Source organism: Pipra filicauda, unplaced genomic scaffold (assembly GCF_003945595.2).
Source record: "Pipra filicauda isolate LSUMZ 115617 unplaced genomic scaffold, ASM394559v2 scaffold322_size837228_pilon, whole genome shotgun sequence".
Classification (NCBI taxonomy): domain Eukaryota; kingdom Metazoa; phylum Chordata; class Aves; order Passeriformes; family Pipridae; genus Pipra; species Pipra filicauda.
In genome coordinates, this window is record NW_024104446.1 from 62,399 (window position 1) to 87,571 (window position 25,173).

At 35.7% G+C, this 25,173-nt stretch overlaps 1 protein-coding gene across 2 annotated transcripts in view; it reads right to left on the reverse strand.

Moving 5' to 3' along the window:
• Nucleotides 1–17,558: 17,558 nt before the first annotated feature.
• Nucleotides 17,559–25,173, reverse strand: part of ATRNL1 (attractin like 1) — a 379,876-nt gene continuing 372,261 nt past the window's right edge. For both annotated transcript variants that reach the window (XM_027740024.2, XM_027740021.2), the window contains one exon: nucleotides 17,559–19,448. In XM_027740024.2, the coding sequence (XP_027595825.1) occupies nucleotides 19,389–19,448 (60 nt within the window). In that variant the 3' untranslated portion in view covers nucleotides 17,559–19,388. The remainder of the gene's footprint in view (nucleotides 19,449–25,173) is intronic.

The window sequence follows — 25,173 nt, forward strand, 5'->3', positions numbered from 1 at the left end:
TCTACAATTTTCAGTATGCACAGGCATCCAATGCCTTCACCATCAACACCTCCACAGCACATAATGATTAGGGGAAGATCTTTACATGATCAGGTTTTCTAAATTTTGAAGAATTAAGGCTAAAAGGTTGTATGACTTTCTTTGTCTATAGATGGTCACTACAATTACTCTAAAAATTTCAAATATCCAAAATTTTAAGAAGTTGTATTACATGGCCCAAAACTTTGGGAGGAAAGGTTGTTCTTCCACTAGTCCAGATTAAATGCAGAACACAAAATCAAAGAATATATGTAAAAAAATAGAGTTAGGCCTTTAGAACCAAGCAAAATTAAATTTAAACCAACACTATTATACTGCATCCTTGACAAAGACCAAAATGATAGAATGTTGCTTTTCTTTCAACGCCCATGTTCCACATGAAGTAGAGATAGCACTTTAATATCATTTAAAAATATATGTTAGCTATTATAACATCATTTGTTTCAGTCACTCATTGCTAATACCTAAATATGAAGTAAAAGTTCAAGTTGACAGCATCATAAATTACAAGAAACCAAATGAGTACAACATACTACACTTGCCATCACACAAGCAGGGAGATTGCAAAAATAACAGAAATCTTTAATTAACTCAGGAAATTAAAAGGTGACTTTATTAAAGAAGCTTAATAACAAGACACACTCAGATGAACTCACGAGCACATGTTAATCAAGAACAAGGAATAATTTCAGGTACCTGACTAGGTGCTTATACACAGCTTAAATTAAACAAAAATTAAATGTTTTAAACTGGTACCCACATGAATGATGAATCTATGATATTAAAGACTATAAACACAGGCAGTGACCATAGGTGTCTAATAACCCAAAACGTGAAGCAGAGATGATTCCTTAATGAGCACAAATTAAATGACAAACTACATTGAGACTCATTGTGTGGTTTACCCCAGAGAAGATACTATGGATTCGGAGCTTATTGCCCTATGTTTACATGTAGGTAATAAAAACTCTTACGTGGGTGGGGTTTTTCAGATGAGAAATGCACTAACATTCAGTTAACTACTGCAGCGAAGGTGAGATCAGTATGTTCCTCAGTTTTATTTCTGATAGCTGCCTAACTGTAAATCCTTTGGTTTCAATAATCATATTTACTGAATGTGCACTATAAACATAGACAATAAGTAGTATTTGTGGAAAACTCACTCCATACATTCAATGGGCATTTATGTAGGGTTCTTTCCTATTCAAATATACCTACAAATATCAATATCAGGAATAAATATATGTCCTACAATATTTAATTTGAGAAAACAGAAAATTTTACAGTGTGTCTACCAACACACAACATTGCTGCTTCAGTGATATTCTTAATGGATAACAATCGAAAACAAGATATTTCAATTAAGAGTTCTACAATTAATTTAATGACTTCACTACAAAACCTCCCTATAAATAAGTGATAGCCTCCTGAAACTAGAGCATTTAAAACACAGGTTGAAAATATAAGTATCCTGAATTTAACGGGTACAACTATGACTGAGTTATTCATTAAATAGCACCAAATATAAGGATTGCTCTTCTTTACTCATGTGTCAAATATTTGGAAAGATTCAGTCTTCCTAGTTCTAATACAGCTTTCAGCAAATAGCCACAGGCTTCAGCGTTTACACTTCCATGGTAGATTTTCAGTCTCAAACAAAGGTAACTCTTGTCTAGTCCAAGCCTCACAAAATTGTTATCAGCTGGAGCATTCCAAATGCTGCTTTCAGCGGCAAAACACAAACTCAATGCAAACAACAGTTTACATTGAAAAAACTGAATTGTATTTGAAATATGTCTCAACATTGTATGTACACGTGGCTTTGATAGTGATAAACTAGCAAGTGAATTTTTATACTAGAATAGCCTTTTAATGAACATTTGGAAATAATCTCTTGGTTTTTCTAATCTCGGTCCTTATTCATCTTAAAAATTCTGATTTCATTCTTCCTACAAAAATGTGTTGCATGAGTTACAGATTTAAAGTTACTTAATTTATAAACCATATTTTTTTAACTCATTCAAATGAATTTGGCCATATACAGTGCTACCACATTTATTCTCAGCAGCCATGCCTCCCTACCCCCTCCTCAGTTTATTAATTTCCTAAAGGAAATTGCAAGTTAATAGAAAAAGCAGCACTGGAACTGCCTCACATCCTATAGTTATTAATTAAGTAAAGTCTGGTTCAGTAACTCTGGATACTAAAAATACAGAGTTAAACAAAGCCCAGTGCTTTTTGAAATGAAGTTTCAACTTTGTCAGTCATTCTACAAAATTTATGCATTAAGGTCTATATCTTTCCTTTAAGAAATTTTTCACAAAACCTCAGAGTTAAAAAAAAAAAGCTCCTGAGCATTTCTTTTGAAGGAGTTGTGTATGAATAGTGAACCATCAAAGTAAGTTATGTTACTGTCATGTAAGAACCACTGGCTATATAATTCTCCTTTACTCCTATATGCAGATTATTACCCCGCAATTAATAAAACAAGAAGGTGCACTTCTGATTTCATTGACAATATATAGTAGTTACTAAAGCTTAAAATTCACTAATTTGAGAAACTTTTAAGTTCCTGACACCTGAAGTTCTTACAGGATAATTTACAGTTGCATTTGGTATTGAATGTTAAGTCAGTAGGTAGCATGCTGAGAAAAATACACTTAAACTCAGGTTATAACAAGTCTATTCCTTAATGGTGAACCTTTTTTTAAAATTGAACAGACTATTATTGAAGTGATTTTTTAGAATTGAGGACAATAATGGGTTCAACAACTATGTCAAATATCTTTTAAATTCTGAATGGAGCTAAACATATAGAAAAATAATTGCAAGTTTTAAGGTTGGAAACAACTGATGCTATAAAGGCTAGTGGAAGTAAGAAATACTGATAAATTTGATCCGTGAATATGGACCTTACAAAGAATACTTGAAAACAAAACAAATCAGTATTCATCCCATGGAAGAATTGAGTCCCCTCTTCCCTCAGGCAAACTAATGGATGGGAGCCTCTAACTGGAAAGCAATGCCAAGGAAAGAGAAATGCCACAAAAGCCATGATTTTATGGCAGATTAAATGAAATTGCTTATTATAGATGGACTGGCATTCACCTTTGATTAAGTAGTAAATTAGATTATTTTACTCTCATATCTAATACTTGTGTCATGAGAGGAGTTTGCTGTGTTTGTTCGAAGTTAAACAGTAAGTGATGTTTGCTGCAACCTGTCTTCAGAGGCTGAACTGTGCCCTCATTATCACAGCTTACACCTTGGGAAGAGGACAGGGGAGATGCTTATAATATATTCCTCCTGGGAACAAAGAGGAACAGAATTACTGGCAAGGGACTGCAAGGCAGATGCGAGGCAAACCCTCTGCACTTGCCACAGAAGGCACAGGAGCATCCTGGGCAGCGCTGGCACTTCTGCTCAAAAAGAGCTGCCAGCTTGTGCTCCCCATCTTCAGCTAGAGGGCTTTGAGGGCTTTTTGTACGAAGGAAGCAGAACCCCGTCTCCAGCCCTGTCTCCGGCAATTAGCACCTCCATCTGCCAGTGTCTGTAACAACAAAGTGTTTGGTTGCCAGCCCGGGCTGCTGCCAGCCTTACAGGCCTTACAGACCAGTGTTTATAGCAAGAAGAAAAAAACAAAAAAGAGGGGAATTAAAGATCACTCATATCAATAAAGCACAGAAGTTACACAATAGCCAGCATCAAAGTTTTGTTAACTATTAAACGGAAAAAAAAAAAAAAAACCCCAACAGAAAAAACAACCAAAAAACCCCCAACCACAAACCTCAACAATTTCTAAATCATTGAATATAAAACTAAAGGAACAGAAAGTATTGCAGGTTTTTTGTAGAGGTTTAAAATTTATTCCATCAACTTGGTTTCATGTAACACAAGTGAGTTTATGAAAACTGATGAGTACTGGAGGACTGCTTTTCAGATTTGCTGTTGCTTTTCTTGTATTAGGAGATTTAGGCCCCCTTTTTTTCTTTCGCTCAAATGGATGTAAACTTGTTGTGCATCAGTAAATCTTACAATAATTTATATTGCCACCTATGGTAAAGAGTACACAGCAATTATGACGCCTTTTAACTTGTTTACTTCCATGGAAAGGCTCCTATACTGAGCTCCAGATACACTGATTACCTCAAATAGTATGGACTATGGCCATTAACCCAAATTAATTTCAATTTTTTTCATACCTTACAAATGCTTTTGGTCTACTGCACCTGAGCTCCAGTTACCTTCTTTCCTGCTAAACATATTCAGGCCTTAAGGGACTTCAGATACTTTTGAAAATCTTTTAAATGACAGTGTTGAAATCCTAGTTTGAAATCTGAAGGATATATTCCTGTCTGCTGTGTCATCCCATGTCTGCTGGTGGTACTTCAGTGTAAAAATTACCGTAAATTATTTCATATGAAAGAAAACAGACTTAGGACACCAGTTTTAAAGCACAGTAACTCCTTTAAAATTTCATGTGCACTAACTGCTCAGTTCTTGAGTTGGGAATTGGTGTTACCTTTCTCATCTCTGCATCACAGCACACTGTGCTGGATTTCCCAGCACAACTATTCATGTAGTCGTACCCTGAAAGTTGGACAGCTGCAATAATCTACCTTAAAAATAACCCAGAAAAATAAAGGCAAAATGAGGTATTTTTTAAGAGTACAATAATTCCTTCATTCATTTCATAGAATCATTGTTCAAGCATATTGGGGGGCACAAGTGAAAGTGTACATGTGAAAGGTACAAATGATAGAGGCTTGATGCAGAGGACTGAAAATATTGTGAGTCAGTAGTGCCGCTAACTAGCCGAGAACATCAAACTACACATTCTTTAGCTAGCCTGTCTCTTTGCTTACAGGAGCTAGTTTCTCTCAAACCAGCTATTTATGTTATTATACTAATCAAACTTAGTCTAATTTTTTACAACCTGTATTTGACTGGAAGTCTGTAATTTCTTTTTTCAGACTTTTGCCTGAAAGCAGGCCTGTTTTTCATTTCAGAAATACATTAGTTAGTTTAATAAAATATATGGCTTTTCTGGGAAATCTTTCTTTCCCTACTGAGTATGTGATTTACAGGCTGGTGAGTTAAATTTTATGTAAGCAGGATATATATCTTCAACCTCTTAACCATCTTGTCTCAGTTTTCTCTATAAGACTAGGTCTGTTGCAGGAAAAATGGCCACTACTTCCCTCCCAGGGAGACGCTTTTTAATGTATCAGCTCCTTATCTTCCTTGATCTAAAAACCCCCTTAACTTTACCAGTGAAGAAAACCAGAATGTAAAAGTAACTGTTCTCACTCCTTGCTCACAGCAAGGTGAAAGCACTATGTGCTTCCAGAGCTCTGTGGCAATTCTCACTTTTCTGCATTTAGAACTCAGTTCCCAGGTACTGCTGTTTTGGCAATCATTGCATAATGCTGACACATTTGAAAATAAATTAGGCACATCCTGCCATAATAACCTTCACTTATGAGTGACACAATAACTGAAAGTTTTTATTGGCCTGGGACATGCCAGAACAGAAAATGCAGAAATGAAAAGATATCACTTTCCGCGAGGCTTCTGAAATCATAAAATCTTCCTGTCAGGGTGCTAAAGGAAAAGAAAGATGTTACAATAAATTCATTCATATAGATATGATACAAAATTACTAAAACAGCTGCTTACGTACTTGAGTTACTGACTGTTGCTGTGCTAAAATACTAATTAAAAGTAGATAGAGAGAAGATAGTACTGACATTTAGCATTTCCTGCAAAGTCACTTCTAAAAATTATTACTATAATACAGGTAAGATGCACTGCTTAATGCTTTTCTGGCCAGTTTGTTCACATTTTTTTTTTTATTTAGTGACAATACTCAGCCCAGTATTATTTAACTCTTTCCATCAGACATTATATTATATGCCATTTAAAAAATTCTACCATAAATTTCACTTGTAAGAGGATTAAACCCAAAGTAGCTCTATCCAAATTAATTTAGGTAAGTACACTAGATAAATAAATCAACACCCTTCAGCTCTCAGAAAGCACTTCAAGCTATTTCAAGTCATTAAAAATACTTTCAGTTCCAACATTTTGGCTCTTAGAACAGTCTTAATGGTTATATGACAGTATGTTCTACTACTGGCAGTAGGGCTTTTATTACATGCCCTGATCTATTTGATGATCATGGCAGCTTTTGAGAGAACTACAAAAGAAAGCTAAAATAATGAATTATTTTTCAGACAAGACTAATAAAACTGTTAATCAAAAATACCATAAATGTCAGAAGCTCTCATAAATTCTACATTTAATATATTCCTCCTTCTAAACATTCAGCCAATAGAGAAAAATTCCAAAAGGGGATAAAAAAAAAAAAGATCATGTAAGCCAAGAAAGAGAACAAAAGCACCCCATGTGCACTTACAAAACCTCACCATTTTATTTATCTGATCTCATTTACTGATTTATGAACTAGTATTATTGTCCTATGACTTCATTTCTGCCACCTTATAAACATCTCATATAGATTAATAGGATTATGTTTGATTTCTGGTTAGATTATAAGGTATTCCCATATGACAAGATACAGTCAATTATTTCCCCTTGTGCCACTGTTATGAAATATTAGTAGATTTCAATAAACTTTTATCAGAGTAAGAATCACTCCCCAACCCATTTTCCAGTGACTTGCATATCACTGATCCCGAAAAATAGACTTTCAAAGCACAACTTGAAATGTATCTATCCAATTTATGACGACAATTTTCCTATTTTTTTGTGACATTTATCAAGACTAAATGTTATTTGACCCTCTTTTCATCCACTTTTAAATCCTCCTTGAAAAAAAATTCTCATTGGTAACTGAGGAGAATATAACTGCATATATAACATTGTGGATTTGCTAGCAAGAATTCATTTTGCATTTTTATGAGATTCCAAGAATACTATGTTGGAAAGTAAAATTATAGAGCTGTCAGTTATGTCTGTTGGATCATGTACTTATGTTAGTACGATGCTATGAAGTTTCAGTAATTTTTTGTGGGTTTCCATAGAGCTGTGCAGATGCTTTATTCTACCTACAGTGCAAATACCTGCTAATTTGCTTCACTTTCTAACCAAAAGCACTGAATTAAATTAAAAAAAAAAAAAAAACAAAACCAAAAACAACAACAACAAAAAAAAACCACAACAAAAAACCCCCACAAACCCCAACACATAATGCACAGGCAAAAAGATGGAGCTTTGTAACAGAAATCAGAGAGGCTTCCAGATCCCTTGATAACAGTGGTGCAGGAGATGGCCGTTTTCAGCCACAATATATATTTCGCTTTACCATCCACATACATACCTAACTACCTCAAGCAACACCTATAAAAATAAGTAGCCATTAACTTGAGCATTAGCTACTGTTTCTTTCACAGTATAGTCTCATGTGAACAGAGTGTATATAGATAAATAGTTTACACCTTACAGAGATTGCACAAAATTGTTCCATAACCTTCACACCCACAGGAGAGTCCAGTTGCTTAAAATCCATGGTTCTTGGTGTGAAAAGTGAAATCTATCAAAAAATTTCCATGGAGTACTTTTAGGAGTACCAATGAGACCCTTCTGAGAGTGCTGTTCCAACACAAGAGCATCAGAAGATATACACAGTCCCTCTGTTTGCAAACTGTGCTAATGGATCCTTCTCTACAGTTCCCTCTACAGTTCTCCACGTTGATTATTTATAGAATAATCAATGGCAGAAATTGTCACCATATGCTTGATGTTTCATCAAACATCCAATCCAGCTCATTTTATTTATTTGTACTTTTTTAAAAATGTGAAAATTTCTTAATTTTATTCCTTTCCCTATATATTTCCCACAATTAATATAATAAACCAGATAAATGTTACTGGTAAATTTTGCAAGAATATAGAAAAAATAAAACTGAATTATTTTTCCCTTTTTTTTCATCGGTATAGGCTTAATCTTTTAACAGGTGACTCTGATAAGGACAATTTTTAGCTAGTCTTAGGAAAGAAACATAACATTTATTGAACCTCATTTTTTTCCACATTTTGTTGAAACATCATTATGGAAGAATAGGGTATGAGAATTCAGGGAATACTGTCATTTAAATATTGCATTACTTTCTTAATTAGGAGAAATCTGTAGTCATCACCTGAATAGTTACATTCGTACTTTATTAAGGTTTGATGGATTTAGAGTGACCCGATCAATATGTTAGGAGAAATTCGTACAGGAAGGGGCAATTCCAAAAACTGTATGCATTGATTCACTTCAAGCATAAGCGTTATGTTTTTCCCAATGTATGAAATGCTATGACTAACCAGAAAAGCAGTTTGGTTTTGTAGATTGAAGCCTGGGCTCCTGTTAGCTGAGAGATGAAATGCTTTTGGGCAGCACAATCATGTTTACAGGGACTTTTCAACTCAAGCTTCACCTGCTGTATCTGCTACAGCAGCAGTTCCAATGGGATATGATCCTTTCAAGCTGAGATTTATTTCACTTCATTCTAATTAACCTGATCACTATCTAGCCATACACATCTGCTAACATGAGACACCAAAAACCCCACGTTTCTATCGTCATCTGCAGAAAGTGCCATGACACTGTCTAAACATAGCATGCTGTCAGAGATTTGAAATGTCAGAGGAAGATGGTGAATCAGACTGATTAAAAGAGTGACATGAGTTAAGAAAAGGAGATTAATGAATATTGCAGAGTTACTGAATTCTGTTTAGATTATCTGATAGAACCCAGCATTTAAGTTTGAATAATACAGTACAAACAGACAATGGACAAGTTCACACATATTGATTGCAGCATTAGCCCGAAGAGCAAAACACACACTTAAACCCATAAATCATTAGCAAGTTACAATATTGACCACATTACTAGCTGTCAAAATTCAGTTTCAGCTTTCAGTGAAATAAACAAATGAATTGTGTTTATTTTTGGGGTTTTTTTTGTCAGTGTCATTCTTGGAGGAGGAGCACACAAAGAAGTGTGTTATAATATTTCTTGTAGTTTGGGATGAGCTTTTCCAAAAGTACTGGAGAAAAGAACAAGGTAGACTTTTATACTTTCTTATATACTTTTATATTGCACTCATCTTAAAAGAAAAATAAGGTGGCAGTGCTATCATAAGGCTATAACTAATTACTTAAAATTTCAGGAGGTGACAGTCAAGAATTAGAAGCGACCTACCATAATCACTTTGTAACTTTAAATATGAATGGAGCAATTTTATATATGGAAGCAATATGTGAATCTTACAAAGAAAAAGAAAAATGAGGGAACAGAGAAACCAGAGAGGGAATTCACTATTATTTACTTCATATGAATCAGGGTTTTGTTCTGTGCAAACTTATTTTATTTTTTTAGATCTCTACCTAAAGCAGAGGGAGAAATTCCACATTGCTGAGTTCAATTCACCTGATTGGATCAGTCTCAGGAAATCTTGCTGGAAAAAAAATCTCTGCTCTGCCACTTAATTGTTCTGTGACCCTCCTTAAGTAACTTCACCTCTCTCTGTTTCCATTTCCTTGCCCATTCTTTTCAACTATAAAATAAATATGTCTTACCACACACTTGCACTATATGTAATTCATTGGGAATTCTAATTTCACTTGGAATCACAATTGTATAATAACCCAAATAAAGCATAACAGTTCACCAAATTATGCAACAAAAAAGATATGAAAGAGCAGCAAGAGAAAAAATAATAAATTTATCTGATTTTTAAAACCAAAGGAGATTATTTGAATAGTGCCCTGAGAAGTGCTGAATAAATGCATTTTGCTGAAAATCTTATTTATTATGTGATTATTATAAGCAGACACATCAGTTCTTAATGAATGCCTTCTTCTAAAATGACACAGGAAAAACTAGATTTTTCTTTTTTTTTTTTTCAATCCTAGTGACATTAGCCTCACCAGTATCTGTCCCAGATGGAGGTCTGGTAGCAGATGTCTGTCTGTATGCAGAGATCATTGACCTCTGAAATCTGAGCTCCATATTAAAGACTTTGAGGATGACTCTTTCTTTTTTTTTTTTTTTAAGAGAGAAAATCACCCCTCTTTTTTTTCTGAAAGAAAAAAAACACAAAACCAAAAGCAAACAACACTTTATTTTATTGTGACCCTAAATCCTCACTAGAATTTACTTCCACTGACTTCATTTTGATAATAAAAAGTTTCAGTGTCATTCTATAGAGGGTCCAGGCTAATGAGTAAAAATTTGTATCTGAAAATTCAGATTTTTATTTTCATAAACCCATACCCCCAGCTGGATCAGAATTACAGTATTCTGTCTCAGACCCCCTGTGATTTAGAAAATCTAAATGGTCTACTGCTTTAACCAGCAACATTTCTAATTCATCACCTCTTGTTTTGCTCATCCTGCCTTTAAATTTGACAGTGATCAGGCTGCCATGAGATCATGCAAAATGCACCAGTGAAGCTTAATGTGTGCAATGACAGAGGTACAGGAAACAACTAATTTCTCATTTTCTGCCTCTTCCTCTCTTTCCTGTTAAAATTCTAATTGTATTAAAAAAAAGCATTTTTCTGACATTGTGTCAAGTAGTCATAACTATTACCCAGTACAAGTGTTTGATTCTGGCTCCCAAATAATAATGTTAATGAGATAACAGAGAGCAGAGGGAGTGTGGGCTGCCAAGGCTGTGCAGCAAGCTACAGCAACATTTCTAATGCAAATTGTTTCCTCCTGGACACAACTGCATTTGATTTGAAGATTTCTTAGCGTATTCATTTTCAGGCTGTATCATCCAACATGCTGCTTATATCACCATCAGTTTGCACAATCTTGTTTTATGTCAAAAAGAAGTTTTAAAAATAACATGAAGTCACGGTAGAAACTGTATAAACAGGCCACTTTAATGTTCTTTCAACACTGTCTTGCTCCACACTACATATTTTTAACCATAATTTTCAACCTACATCATTCACCTTTTTCCAGCAGCAGTACTTACATTAATTGTGTTGGGAAGTTATTCTACGGTATTGCACCATCATATCCAATATGCATCTTTCCTCCTAAAAAAAGTGTGATTTGCACTTTCAGTGACTTTGGATTTAATTGTAGCACCATCCTCCGTTCTTTCACAGAGAAAAGAACTAAAGTAGATCTTACTGGGCAAAAGTAATCTCTCCTCAGACCTCACTTTTTAAAACAAACAAACAAACAATTTGTATTGCCTCCCATTCTACTTTAATTATATCCACACCAAATGTCTTCCAGTTAACTAGTTTAAGAAGAAAGGCTTTGTAGTAATTGCACACTCAGCTGGGCTCTTTGTAATTCAGTCTCTAATGGCCCTTGGAGGTCCCTTGACTCCTAGAATTCTGTATAGGCACCAGGGATCAGATAAAAGGGATGCAGTCCTGTTGGTGAAAATGCAAAACTGAACAGAATCAGCTACTTGCCATCCTTTTCAGATGCTTTATATGTGCAGGGTCAAAAGAACAGACTACAAGTTGCATACTATTTGCATTCCTTAATGAACTGCTGGAGGCAATTGGGACATCGTAATAATGAAGACAACCTAAACAGAACATAATTAAAAAAACTTTTTTGTTGTATTTTCTAATATTGCAGTTAACCCCAGAGACACACAAAACATGCCTTTCTATTCTGAAAATGCTTTTACAATGACCTTTTCATCCTCAAAGAATGCACACCGTATGCCAGGCAATCTATGTAAGTATCAGTGTTCTCTCTTCTGATTTACAATTAATTTGTTTTCTTTCCAGGTAAGTTAATCTATTTATAACAGACCTTATGATGTTCTATATCCTCTTCTCCTGCTTGCTATCTGCTCCATTTCAACATTCAGTAACCACAGGGATTTTGCAACCACCCTTCCCAGAGATTTTTCCATCTAACTTTTCATTACAGAGGCAGAAATTGTACACCTGCAGTTAGGGTAAAAGTCAGCATTCAAAGCAGAAATTAGATTTTTTTCTTATACATTAATAATAAATAAAAAAATACATGATTAATATCACAGTACCTTTCCTACTACTATGTTTGAATTTCCCCAGAGTGAATTGTCATTATTTCCTCTAAAAAAACCCCCAACTACCCACCCCCCAAGAAAACCCACCAAAAGCCTGCTAAGAAAACCGAAAAACTCACCACAAACACCAAGGTCCACATAAAAAATCCCATGGAACACTCACCAAAGTGAGGATTTATTTTTTTAATGAGTTAAATAAAACAAATCTCCTCCCCCCACCCCTGTATAGTTTAAAATCTTCCAGTATTGTGCCTGTTTCTCTTTAGAATACTGTTCTCTGAAAGTGACAGTGATTTCCCCACACAAGTCTTTACAATTAAATTTTTTTTCCTTCAGTATTGCCAAATAATACTGTTCTGTTCCAGAATATACATGAGGAACCACTCTGGATACTTAGCATCTCTCAGTGCTCTCCCTGGAACTGAAACAAGAGGCTAACTTAGAGAAAGACTTTCACCTCCTACAGTTCTCTGAAGCTGTTCCTCCCTCTCCTCAAAGCTCAGGAGACCCACCAGCTAGAGGCAATGGAAGAAAAATAGAAGGTGATGGCCTTCCTAAATGAGGACAATTCCTCATAAGCTTTTCAGACAGGCAAGATTTTTATATTTTATCCTTTCTTGACATATTTCTGACTCCTCTGTTTAGGACCGACATGGATGCTTAGCACAGGAAGCATTCCTGATGTGCCTATCAGGAACCTGACAACAGAAGGAATTAAAATACAGGATTGAGTAGGGCATAACTGAACTGGTAAAAAAGGGTATGCCACATTGGAAATATTCTGCAAGGCACTAAGAAAATAAATCAAAATTTTACATAGAGATGCAATTTTTTTTTTAATAAGAATGTAATTAAAAATATGAAACTCCCTTTGAAGTTATTAAGAATTCTTTATCAGCTTTCATTTTTAGCAAAGATGACCTCAGAATCTTAATAATTTTTTTTTCTGCAGCTCTATAGTGTAAGCCAAGACAATGGAACCATTTTAGCATCAATGGTAGGTGCTCAGAGAGGAACTCAAGTACTATTATCCCTGATACCATCAAACACTATAGTTTGTGCTGTATATAGCAGTTCAGAAATGTGTCATGGAGATGGAATGATTCATACTTTGTATTTTTGTTGACAATAGATGTTAATATTTTCTGGTATTTAGAGTGTCAGCTTTTTGACAACTTATATTGCATTTTGGGTTTTTTGGGTTTTTTGTGTTATCTGAAAACTAAATTGTGTACGACTTGGTACAAAATGAAGCCTATCACTTCACTACCACTTCTAGCCTCTCTCCTTGTGGATATTTTTTCGCACAGTAAATATTCTTGTGAGAAGGCAATGATATCTTGAGAGGTGAGGTGGGGGTGAGTGGATAAAAAATAAAAATAGGAAAAAATAAGGTTTACAAAAGTGCTTGTATCTCAGTCTGAACAATGACTTTTGAAGATGTTTTTCTTGAGAGGGGAAAAAATCTACTAATTCATGGTCATTAAAACACTTCACATCTTATTGTGATCTTCACATCTATAAAAATCTATAACTAGATATAAGCTAAGTCATAAACCAGCACAAGGTCCTCCTCTGCCATCCCACCTCAGAATATTCAAAAATAATGCTGAAATTGGCAGAGCAATACCTAAAAATTTGGTAGAAACTTCCATGGAAAAGATGGGATAGAATTTATGTGGACACATTCTTTCCCCAAATCTGTACACTAACTTCAGAGTGCCCTCCAAGACCCCATACAAAGCTTCCAGATAATAGTAACTGTACTTACAAAAAAAAAAAAATCACAATATTCAAGTCTGAGATCTACTGTTTTAAAAGCTCTATTTTACCCTTCTTACTTGGAAGCAGCAACATGATATAATTCAGGTGTCGGGCTCTGAAGTACACACCTTTTTTTATCATAGCTAAGAACTTATCATAGAATGTTAAGGGGTTGGAATGGACCTTGGAGGTTTTTGAAGCATTGTTGAAGAGCAACAGAACACAGAAGTTTGTACAAAGGAGGAAATGTTAAAACGTGACATCTCTAATAAAAAGGAGGTAGCTAGGCTTGTTACAAAGCTCAACACACAAAGAAGAAGAATTACAGACTTATTTCAGAACTGCAGCCTAGTCTCATACACCCTAGAAGACTTTGTCTTGAAAGCTGCCTGTGACACGATGTGCATATGTGGGACAACAGAAGAAAGGGACAACGAGACCAGCAGAGTTTCTCCATTTCATACCGGTGTCAAGATCGTTTTACGGTTCATACTTTGCCTGCAGAAAGTATCTAGGAGCAAATTGTCTCTTTCAGTACTGCAATGAAGGAAAATCATTCCCTGACTCCCAAAGGAAAATTATTCCCTGCACATTATTTTTGCTCTCTCCCTCTCTCTCCTTCCTCCCACATCACATAGCAATAGCATCTCATGAAAGCAGAGTGGCTCCTATCAGAAGGAGGAATATTGGACATTTATCAATAAAAGTTAATAATGTGACCACATTTACAGTAAGAGACTTCCACAATAAAATGATACACAAGATAAATAAAAGGTTCCAACTTTTCCAGGAAGAGAGGTGTAGTAGGAGAAAAGATTACCATAAACAAAGTCATCACCTGGTCATTTCTCTGATATCTCCTAGCTAAAAACTAAGGCTGCAAAAGTGAAGCCGAAGAGATGAAAGGCAAGTAACAGCACTGCTTAAAAGACCAATCCACAGATATTCATTAAAAGAGGTCAAAACCATGCTAAGGAAAGGCCTATAACATACTAACTTCATCTCTGAAGCCTCGAAAGGCTTTCTGTCCCAGAAAGACAAAACTGCATTGAGCACTGCAGAATCTTTCCAGTTCCAGTTGTCTCTGCACAAATCAGACACACATACTAAAAAAAAAAAAAAAAAGCAAGATCAGTAAGATCTGGGAGATGAGTGACCATCACAGAGGTCCAGGAATGAAAAAGAAAACCACCCCTAGAACATCTCTGAAATTGGGAAAACAACCAGAAATTATATGAGGATGCCTGTGAAAAACATAAAAATTTGAAAATAGCCTAATTTCTGACAAAGGCAAGTTTTGTATTACTTATATTAAGATTATTTATTAAAGATTTTAATTAACCACATCAATAACAAGAACTATGAAGAATAAGATACTATAATGGGAAGACTATGATAGTACATAAACACTCACAAGACGTCTCAGTTTGCAAAATTAATTGTCTAATTTGGCTAATTTAAAACAAAATCTCCATAATTTCCAAAGGGAGTTTTTCTGTCAGGCATTAAGCTTATGCAGGGCCAAGGCTATAGTGTGTTTGTAATCTAGCAGAGGTAAAGATGAGTCTATGACTTAATACCGTAACATGCATCATGTGATAGCAGAGTTCTACTTAGTGGGAATCCTGTAGACACATCCAATTGAAATCCAGGCAATTTAGCCTTTTTTGGAGCAGGGGTGCCACTGCTTTAGGCCTCAGCTGTCACTTCAGAAAAAGCACGGCACAGGCACTAGCCTGAGGAGCACCATCCACTCCACCAAATAATAAAACCCATACAACATACTTATTTCCATGATAGCTGTGTCCCTCTTCCGACAGTTAGGGTTAAACATTTCAGACTGAAAAGGACCTAAAACCCAAGTCTTTCTTGGTAAGCCACCAAAGAAGAAATTCCACAGTAACATCATCCCTGTACACATTTAGTTCTGACCTGTGAAGCTAAAAGCAGTTACAATTTTTTTTTTTCAAGTCTTCTGCCTACACAAAGGCATCTGTCTGCCTCATCAGACATTACTGAGATTGCATGGACACAAGGTTACTCTTAACAAAGTTAACTATAACATTTCTCACACACATTCTCTGATGCCAGCAGCATGAAATGTAGTTGCTTTAGGCTCTATTTTAATAATTTTCTTCAAGTGCCACTTCTGTAGCAAAAGTCAAATCTCACTGTTCTACAATACTACTGTTTGTGGTATTATGGTACTCATATCTGACTCATCCTGCATAAAGAAAAGGGCAAACTTCCCTCATTCAGTAATTTTTGTATCAGACTTAGCTGCTTGCTCTTGAGACGGTTCCTCTTTTAGAAAGATATGCAGTTTTGATCAAAGACTTCCACTAATGGAAAATCTATCATATTCCCAGAATGATGCATTCCAATAATAAAATACTTTGGCTTCTGAAAATGTGCATCATCTTTCCTGATCAAATTCTCTGACTTTCAGGCTCGGCCTCAGGATCTTGTTATGTTATGTCTTCATGATAAATGAATCCCCAATACCAAGCATCTACTCTGTGTGGAGTAGATATGTCACCTCTTATGCTTTTCTTTGACAAACAAAAGCAAACAGGAGCAAAAAGAAAGCCACCATATAAATTTGCTTAAGGTTGGCTCAGTGTTTCTAAACAAAAGCTGAGTCTCATCTTGTATACAAAGTAGGATTTTTCTACCTCCTAATCAAGAGTCAAACACAGAAGTTCAGATACAATGGAAGTCACAAGGGATTATTATGTACCCCTCCTGAAACAAAAAGATAAAAAAAGAAAAGAAAAAAAAGAAAAAGAAAAGGAAAAAGAAAGAAGACAAGAAGAACACCAAATAAAAGTTTTTTTCCCATATCCTTTCTGTGTGAAGATAGACCTATCAGAGCTGATTGAAGTAAGGAACTTCTCAGCATGTGCTCAAACAGGAAATATATGAGAAATCCTCACACACAGGATTATTTAGAAATTCTCCCTGTAATGTTCCTTTTAAATTATATCATGGATTTATAGTGCTTTGAATTAGGTAGACTATTGGTAAATAAGCATGGGAACTTCTATCAAAGGGAGAGGAAGCTACACAAGTGACTTAGGAGACGAATGCACACCAGATTTTGCCACACAACCACACTACTGATGCTTAAAACAACGTGAAAAAAAAGTGAATAAGGGGAACATCTAGAAAACACATGAAAAAGGAAACATCTTGTGGTCTAATCTGACTATTATTCACCTCTTGGGACCAGCAACAGATCTGTAAAGAACATGGTAGCTCTAGCATCAGAAATAAAAAGCAGTAACCCGGACTGAAAGTCACATATCTAACCAGCAAAGTTTTCTGGTTTGTTGTCTTCAGCAAATTCTTTAGAACAATCACATGGAAAATAACTCCGTAAAAGAAGTAAATATTCCCCTGCTGGCACAGAAATAGGAGTAGACTCAATCTTAGGAGAAGCTCACAGCCACACAAAAACATTGTCTGAAATGAAGAAATTTGTAAAATCAGAAATGTTGCTCAATTATAATGGTGGCCAATAGAGAAGAAAAGTTAAGTTATATAGATATTTAAGTTAACCTATGACTGACTTTACCTGGTTTTGAGCCATGATTACTGTAAAAACATGTTGCTTTGGTCAAGCCAGACATATCTTCTGGTATTTTGTGTCCTATTTGAGAAACACTCTGGACCTCTTTGCCATACACACTACTCAATAGTAAAAAAAAATTGGTAAAGGTTTTTTTTATTAGTTCAGTAACAAAACAGCATCAGTACATTAAGAATCAGTGATAAACAAAGGAGTTTAACTGTCCAGCATCTAGAAATCTTACGTTGTAGCTTGCTTTACGTATACACACATTCCAATGATCTCAATGCATTTTTACAAGTTGGTAGCAGCTTATATTAACAACTTGCACACATGAACACACACATATATACCTCAATAGGAATTATTTCATATTAATCAGGCTGGAAAAGAGACCCTGCAACAGCTGACATTTCCAATAGTCATGCACAATTTTTATGAATAGTTAAGGCCAGAAAACAGGGGGAGAGGAAGAGATACAGAGAGATGCAAAAGACAAGCAAGTAAAACCAATAATGATGATAGGCTCATGTCTCCCAGTCCTTCAGGTCAAAAGCTAAGGCTTGTTAAGAGGCAGTGTCCCTATTATCAAGTCTACTTCTTGGCTCAAAACAGCTTCTAGAACTGTATTTGTAAAGCTAGACCAGGTGGGAGGGCAAGAAAAAACAGAGCTGGTGAAGAAAGACTTTAATTTACAGAGGGCATTTTAGAGAATTAAATTAATATGTCCTCATCTTGGCTCACCTAAGCTACCCTGGAGGAGGATGCATTTTTTGATTAAATAGTTTCTGTTCAGGTCTGTCCTTTGAGACATGTGGTGACTACATAGGCTAGGGGTCACATTTTAGATCAGAGATACTGTAAATTCTTGCAGACCTACTAAGCAAGCCCAGTTGGCACAAAAGGTACTGTGGCATGGGAGTTGGTATGGAAACAGGAGAATTAATAATTCTACCCAAGACAGTGAAAATCACTAAACCTCTCTCCATGTGGATTGATTCAAGGACAGACAAAGGCAAAGCAAGCCCTTTAACTTTGGTACAGTATTTCTCTGTATGTAGTAATTGTTTTTCAACACATTAGCAGAATTACTCAGGTAACTAACATGGTTAGGTGATATGTCTGTATACAGACACATTTTGAAGGTCAACCTTAGCACTCTGTGGTTCAAGTCATTCTAAGATATTAAACATAATTGGTCTAGCAGAGCTATGACTTGTTAAAAGTGAAAATAAGGACACTTCAAGAAGTGAAATAATTAAATGTATAATCAAGTTTCAAGTATCTTGAATATTTAGTAAGGAAATGTACAAAGTCACTAGATATCCTCCTACTGACTTAGTTAAACACATTTGAGTAAGAAATCTGTTCGAATGCCCAGGCAGCCACGGCTGACCATACTGTGAATGTCAGTTCCTTGACTCAGTTAGGGAACTCTTGCCATTTTAAACTTAGGCAAGTCATTAACCATGAAGAAAAGCTAAGATTATTACTTAGCTGCCTATTCAGCTGCAGGTACCAGCATGGTATTGTAATCTGATGAACCAAGCATAATAAGTATTTTCTGCATTTACCTTTTGAACTGAACACGACACACATAAATCCCAGAGGTGCTAACATCACTGCAGAAACTATGCAATTAAAATTTGCTAATCTAATTTGCAAATAGAAAGCAGAAAAACATAAAAATGTGTGTGAGGCTTCTGGGGAGCCATAGGAGACTGGTGAGGCATACAAGCATGTGACATTCCATAATACTGAGGCAGGCTGGCTGCGTGTCAGCCACTGTCACTGCACCCTGCAAGAATTCAGCTGCAAATCTTTGTTTCCTTTATGTCTTTCATATCTTTGCATTTCTCAAGGCAAAAGGCAAAGACAAAGTCTTTCAGCTGGAGTTCTTTCATCCAAGAACATTCTTCATCCAAGGCCAAAGGTTCACCATATCCTAAAAGGCCTTTGGATCTGCATGTTCAGTCATCTTCATCCAAACGTATTTCTTTGGGAGCATTATTCAGTCCTTGTGGTCGATCCTAAAAGAACACCAATAAAAACTATCTTCATTCCTTCAAATACAATCTTCAATGGTTTTATCCCTAGGACCACTGTATGACAGCATTGTGTCAAAGGTGCAAAATGGATTCAGAGATAATTCAATTAAAACCACAGCACATTGAAACAGCTTTCCTATAGTTTTTGACGTTCTAGTTTTGGTCAACTCTATAGATAAAGGTTTCCAAGGTGAAATAGGCTTTCTGGAAAACCACATATAGAAATACAATATTTTTCTCCTGTGCTGACAGCTGTCTAGAAGACTGCCTGTTAGCTTTCCTGGGAAAACATTTCTAAAGTGATAAAAATTGTGATATAAGATCCTATCTGTGTATTGCACTACTACATAGTACTTTCAATACAAGGCTCTAGAATATGAGGAGTTCTTTATCCACTTAAATTGCTTTACTGGAGTAGGGAGAAGCAAAGTTTCCTCTGTATGGAAACAAGACAGTTACTTAATGGTGCACGATAATGTTATAGAACACAAAACAAAAAAACCCTGCAATTGTAACTTGTGATTGCCTTAAAAACCCCCAATGTGTCAGCTAATCTGGATTTCAAAGAAATCCCGTTCTTTAACCTGTCCATCGTTATTCCACATCATCTAGATCACTTAAATTTCTCCATCTCCTTTTTTTTAATATATGTGAAGTTTTCCAATCCTTTCTTTCCTTTTTACTTTTTTTATATTTTCCCTGAGCCATTTATTAATCTCTTCCTTTCTTCCTTCTGTCCAAATATCTTCTTTAGCTTTTCTCTACAGGTAGCCTCTCCCTGCTACCCTTCTTTTTATTCCACGAGCACCTTTATGATTTTCATCTTGGTCTTTCTCCCTCTGCATCATTCACAACTGTTTTAGTCTCCAGAATCTCTCTACCCATTCTGGATCTCCTGCCCCTTTTCAGCCTACTGCCCCACAGTCACCTTGAGTTCTTTGCTTTTATTATTTTTTTATTCTTTTCTTCTCTTCATATCCTTCTTTCACCCAAAGCAAATGTAATTTCAATTTTTTTTTTTATGTTACCAAGCTTCTGCTATTGCAAGACCCTACCAAACAACTGGGTCCCAAACTGTTTCTAGAACACAAACTGTTTTTGTCTTGTCTTAATAGTATAAAAGACTAAATTGGAGTTAAAAAAACCAAATGAAACTAAAACACAAAAACCAAAAAAACCTTCTCCTTAAAAGCAGTGCTGTCAATTTTCATTATTTTATTACAATAATTGAAATAATTAATTTTACTACTACTATATCTGCAGCTTTTGAAGGACATTCTTTAAAAAAACTCACTCTAAAGCAAATTTTAAGTTTTGATGGTTACAAGAAAAGCATGAAACATGTTCCTCTCTTAGCTAAGTGAATCACAAGTGAGAAAGGGTATAATTCAACCCTAATATTTTAAAGTCTTTGATTTTTAAGATAGGTATATTCTGACTCACAGGGCAGACATAAACCTGATGTGAATAGAAGAGCAGACTGTGTAACAACTTAAATCCATACCTGAGTTTGAACTATTTTCAGTTAACAGTACATAATGTATGGTCAGAATATTAAAGGAAAGGAAGAAAAAAAACGAAAGCTGATCTCAAGCAGTGACCACATGAATGCCATTAAAATGTCAGTCATTACACTAAAGTTGTAAAAGCAGGCAAGAAGATTATCTCATAACTTTTATTCAATTTTGAATGGAAATGACCAACAGTGACAAGTGTTTGGTACTTTGCAGATTTCAAACCAGTAGCAAATGGAGAAAAAGCTCAAATTTCTGCATCAGTTTGTGATATTTGTCCCTATCAAAAGTCATTTCTTGATCTCAAATTAGAAACCATTTCCCCTGCAATGGGAAATGAACAGGTCAGATATAGGATATTAATGAGGATTACTTTTTCCTTGAATGGAATGTAATTGATACCCCTCATTAATTACCTCAAAGAAAGATGAGGGGGAAGAAAAAGAAGTTGCTTTTTCTTTTTTTTTTTCCCCCTCAGCCTCCACAAAACCTTTAATTATTGTGTTTTATATCGTTCCGGAACTAATACAGTTAAGTTGCCCTCAGGATTCTTCTTTTATGGTTCTATCTACTTTTTCAGTGTAAGAGTAGAAAGGATTAAAATTTTGATTATAAATTCTTTGAAATCCATCTTCTAACATAAACGATACCCATTATGCTATGTTTACATAACTGGGCTAATTAGTTACAGAAAATACTTCTCTATCGATTCTGTGCTGAGGTGAATTTAAAGACACTGAAAGGTTCAGAAATCAAGTACTTTATAACATTAACTTTTTGAAAGATGATAACAAGTTGTATTAGCTCAAACAGAAGCTTCCTATTCCCTCTCTATTCTGCCTTCAAGGCCTGAACAAAGCAGATATCAGATTTTAAATCTGGTAAAACTCTGATGGGATTTGGTTTGTAGAAAACAACAACCCTAGTTGTCTCAAGTTCATTAATTCTTTAGTGTCCTTTGTTCTTTAGGTTTTCATGTGTAATCTAGTTTTCTGTGCATCAGAGTCAATAAATAACTTTTATCTGAAAGGGGATAGGATATAAGGTACAGTGTATCTTCTTGTAAAAGCAAAAATCATAAGCTTGTTTTAACATCAAGACAAGTGTAAAAGAGAAATTAAAGATAATTGTGTGAGCAGCAGGCTAGAAGAAGACCGAAGACAAAATGAGGGTGCATGCTTTTATGTCATTTTCCCCCCAACAAATTTCAGGCCTATCGGATATTAGACCTAGTATATTACGCAATTAAGGATCATTTTCTGGATGTTGAGGCCTTCCTAAATTTATTTATAAACAGATCTAAGCTATTGCTTTCTGTCCTGGCACTGACAGTAAGTAGTTCTCAGTTTTCCCCAGCTGACTCCTGGAAAATGCAGTACCAAAAAAAAAAAAAAAAAATCCAAAGGTGCCAACAGCAAGCTTGGGGCTGGGTCAATGTTCTCCTTGCAGTGTGAAAACAAACTGTGAAATGCCATGAAGTGCTTGGAAGCACTCACAAACAATTTTCTCAGTGTTCCCCTCTCAGCACTAAAGCCAGCTGTAGGTCAAGCCAGTGCTAAGACAAATCTGAGCTTTCCAGCTGTTGAAACACTTAAGCCACACCAGATTTTAAAGTGATGTCATAGCAGTGCAGTTAGTACTCGCCTGCCACAGGATCTGCTGATGGCAGTTGAAGTTCTTATTCATCAAGGATCCCAAATAATTGAAGCAATCCATCTGCTCTATGTACTGCTTTCTGCCTATACTGTCGTTACTTACTACCTTGTGATATTTGCCAGTGATGTCATACTTAATCAAGCAATTGGCAGCCTGTTAGATCTCTTGAGAACTGGGCTGTCATGGAGCATAGGTAACTAAAATATTCCACCTGTTTCAAGCTTTCCCCTTGCAAAACCTGATGGGACATGTTATTTGGCAGTGAGTGTCATAGCTGATCAAGCAGTTGCCAGACTCGTGCATATTTCCTGAAAGCTGTTGCTGTTTTTCATCATGAATTCCAGATAATTGAAATAATTGACCTGTTATAAGGCCCTGCTTTGACTCGAGCATTTTCAGCATTGGGACATTTGGCTATTGTCATATTTAAGAGCAGCAGGAGGAAGAGGCTTTGATTACTCTTTCACAAGATGTCACAGCACCACAAAGTGACATTATTTGCACAGTTTGTGTTACTGAACTGCCAGACACTACTCTGGTCTCTGCACTCATAACATGACTCACAAGTGCACGTGCTATGCAATATCAATCCAAGTGTTAGAAAGGTATAGGAAGAGGAAATGAAGGAAAGCATGCAAGCTAGCTTTTCAGCCAGGCTGATAATGGGAGTCCTCTTACTGCTCCCATGTGATGAGTAATTTAAACATTCTAGTGCTCTGCTGGTTAAATGAACTTCTATTAAGATTTTTTCACTAGTTGAGGAGCCTACAAATGTTTTACAGAGAATTAGATACCTGAACTTATGCTTTTCACTGCTTATTACATAGTTAAAGGAGACTCTTGCCTGTTGATTGATATACAGATCTTTAGAATAGTCCAATTAACTGTAGTAGCCATAAAAAGCTTTGATGTGTTCTTCTGCTAGGGGGTATAGATCTTACTCATAGTCAGATTATATTGCTCAGTTTTATTTGAGAAGAGCAAAGTACCACATTTCCTCACTAGATCACATCTCCCTCCTGAATTTACTGTATTCATCTCAAGGATGAATGCTCACTTGTGATCATTGCTCTGCTTAGAATCTGAGCAGGTCACAGGCTGACTGACAGTGACTGTAGAAGTCTTTCCAACACTTTCATCAAGATCTAGCGTTTCTGAAGCTGTACTTTAAGGCATTCTACATTTTGGCCTGCACAAACTACACATACAGAATTATTTTTAAAATACCTCTTACAACATAGCATCCACCTCCAGTAATGCCCAACTTTTCTAAAGTCCAAGTTTTTCTTTATCTGTAGCTTTTTCTTTTCAACTCTTTATCTTCAACCAGACAACACTGAAATGACTAAAGAGAAATGTTGTTTTTAAAGGGAAAAAACCTGCCAAATCTTATATAGATGTACAGCTAGGAAGGATGTCAACAACATTAGAGTTACAATTATCTACCAACACATATAAAATTTTGATTTTTTTTTTAAATTGGGTGTAAATGAAACCAACTCAGAAAGACAAGATGATCTGCTAAGAATAACTGCTTACAAGAGACTCTGGTATAAAAAGAAATACTTTTTCCTCATATTACATCAAGCTTTTTAGAATAGAAAGTGTTAGGTGTGTCTGGATTAGACAAGTTTGATGTATATTATTGTAAAGATAAAGTGAAATCTTGACATTCAGAAGAAATTTACATTTCCATCAAAAATTAGAATCAGTACATGCATACAGGGACAGGCAGTCACCATAGGTTTGTGGCCCAGAGAGCAGCCAGGGATTGCTTAGCTTTCCCCATGTTCCTGACCTTCAGAGGATCCCTTCTAACCTTCAGGTAGCAGCACAGCATATGCAACCCATGCACTAAAGCACTACTTGCACGCTTTTCCCCATTGAGAAATATCTTAATTATATGAAGGAACTAACCTAATGATAAATTTCAAATTTCAAATTTGTAAAGTTTATCCAGGAAGCTTGATATCCAGCTCCAGCGAGTCTTTGTCAGTCATTGCTTACTTAAGGGAAAAAATAATGACAGAAAGGACACTGCTGTATTTATGCACACAACTGTGGGGAGAAGGAAAGCCACATGTTGATGAAATAGCTTTTTTTTTTTTAATGTACATTGGTGATGATTGATTGTAGAAAATCAAAAAAGGTGACTTTACAGATAATTGGCCCTGAATAACAAAAGAAAACAACACTGCATCTCTGCAGCTTTTTATCAGTAGTGGGATGCAATTATGCAACATTAATTAAACTGGCATGGCAATGAAAGGTCATGCAATATAAAGGAAGAAGAAGGTAGTCCTATACTCTAGATAATATTACTGCTTGAAAATGTTTGTGCTTATAGAGCACTCTTGGAGTGGGAGGGAAACCATCCTTCATTCAAATCACGTGAAAATTTGCGGTCAGATTCTGATCGGACTTAAGAACATGAAATAAAACAAGGTGATGGAAAGAAAGTGTTGCAAACTTTATTGTGACTGCCTATCCTTTCATCCTGAACAGGCAGGTCTGCTCAGGAAGGGGTATATAACACC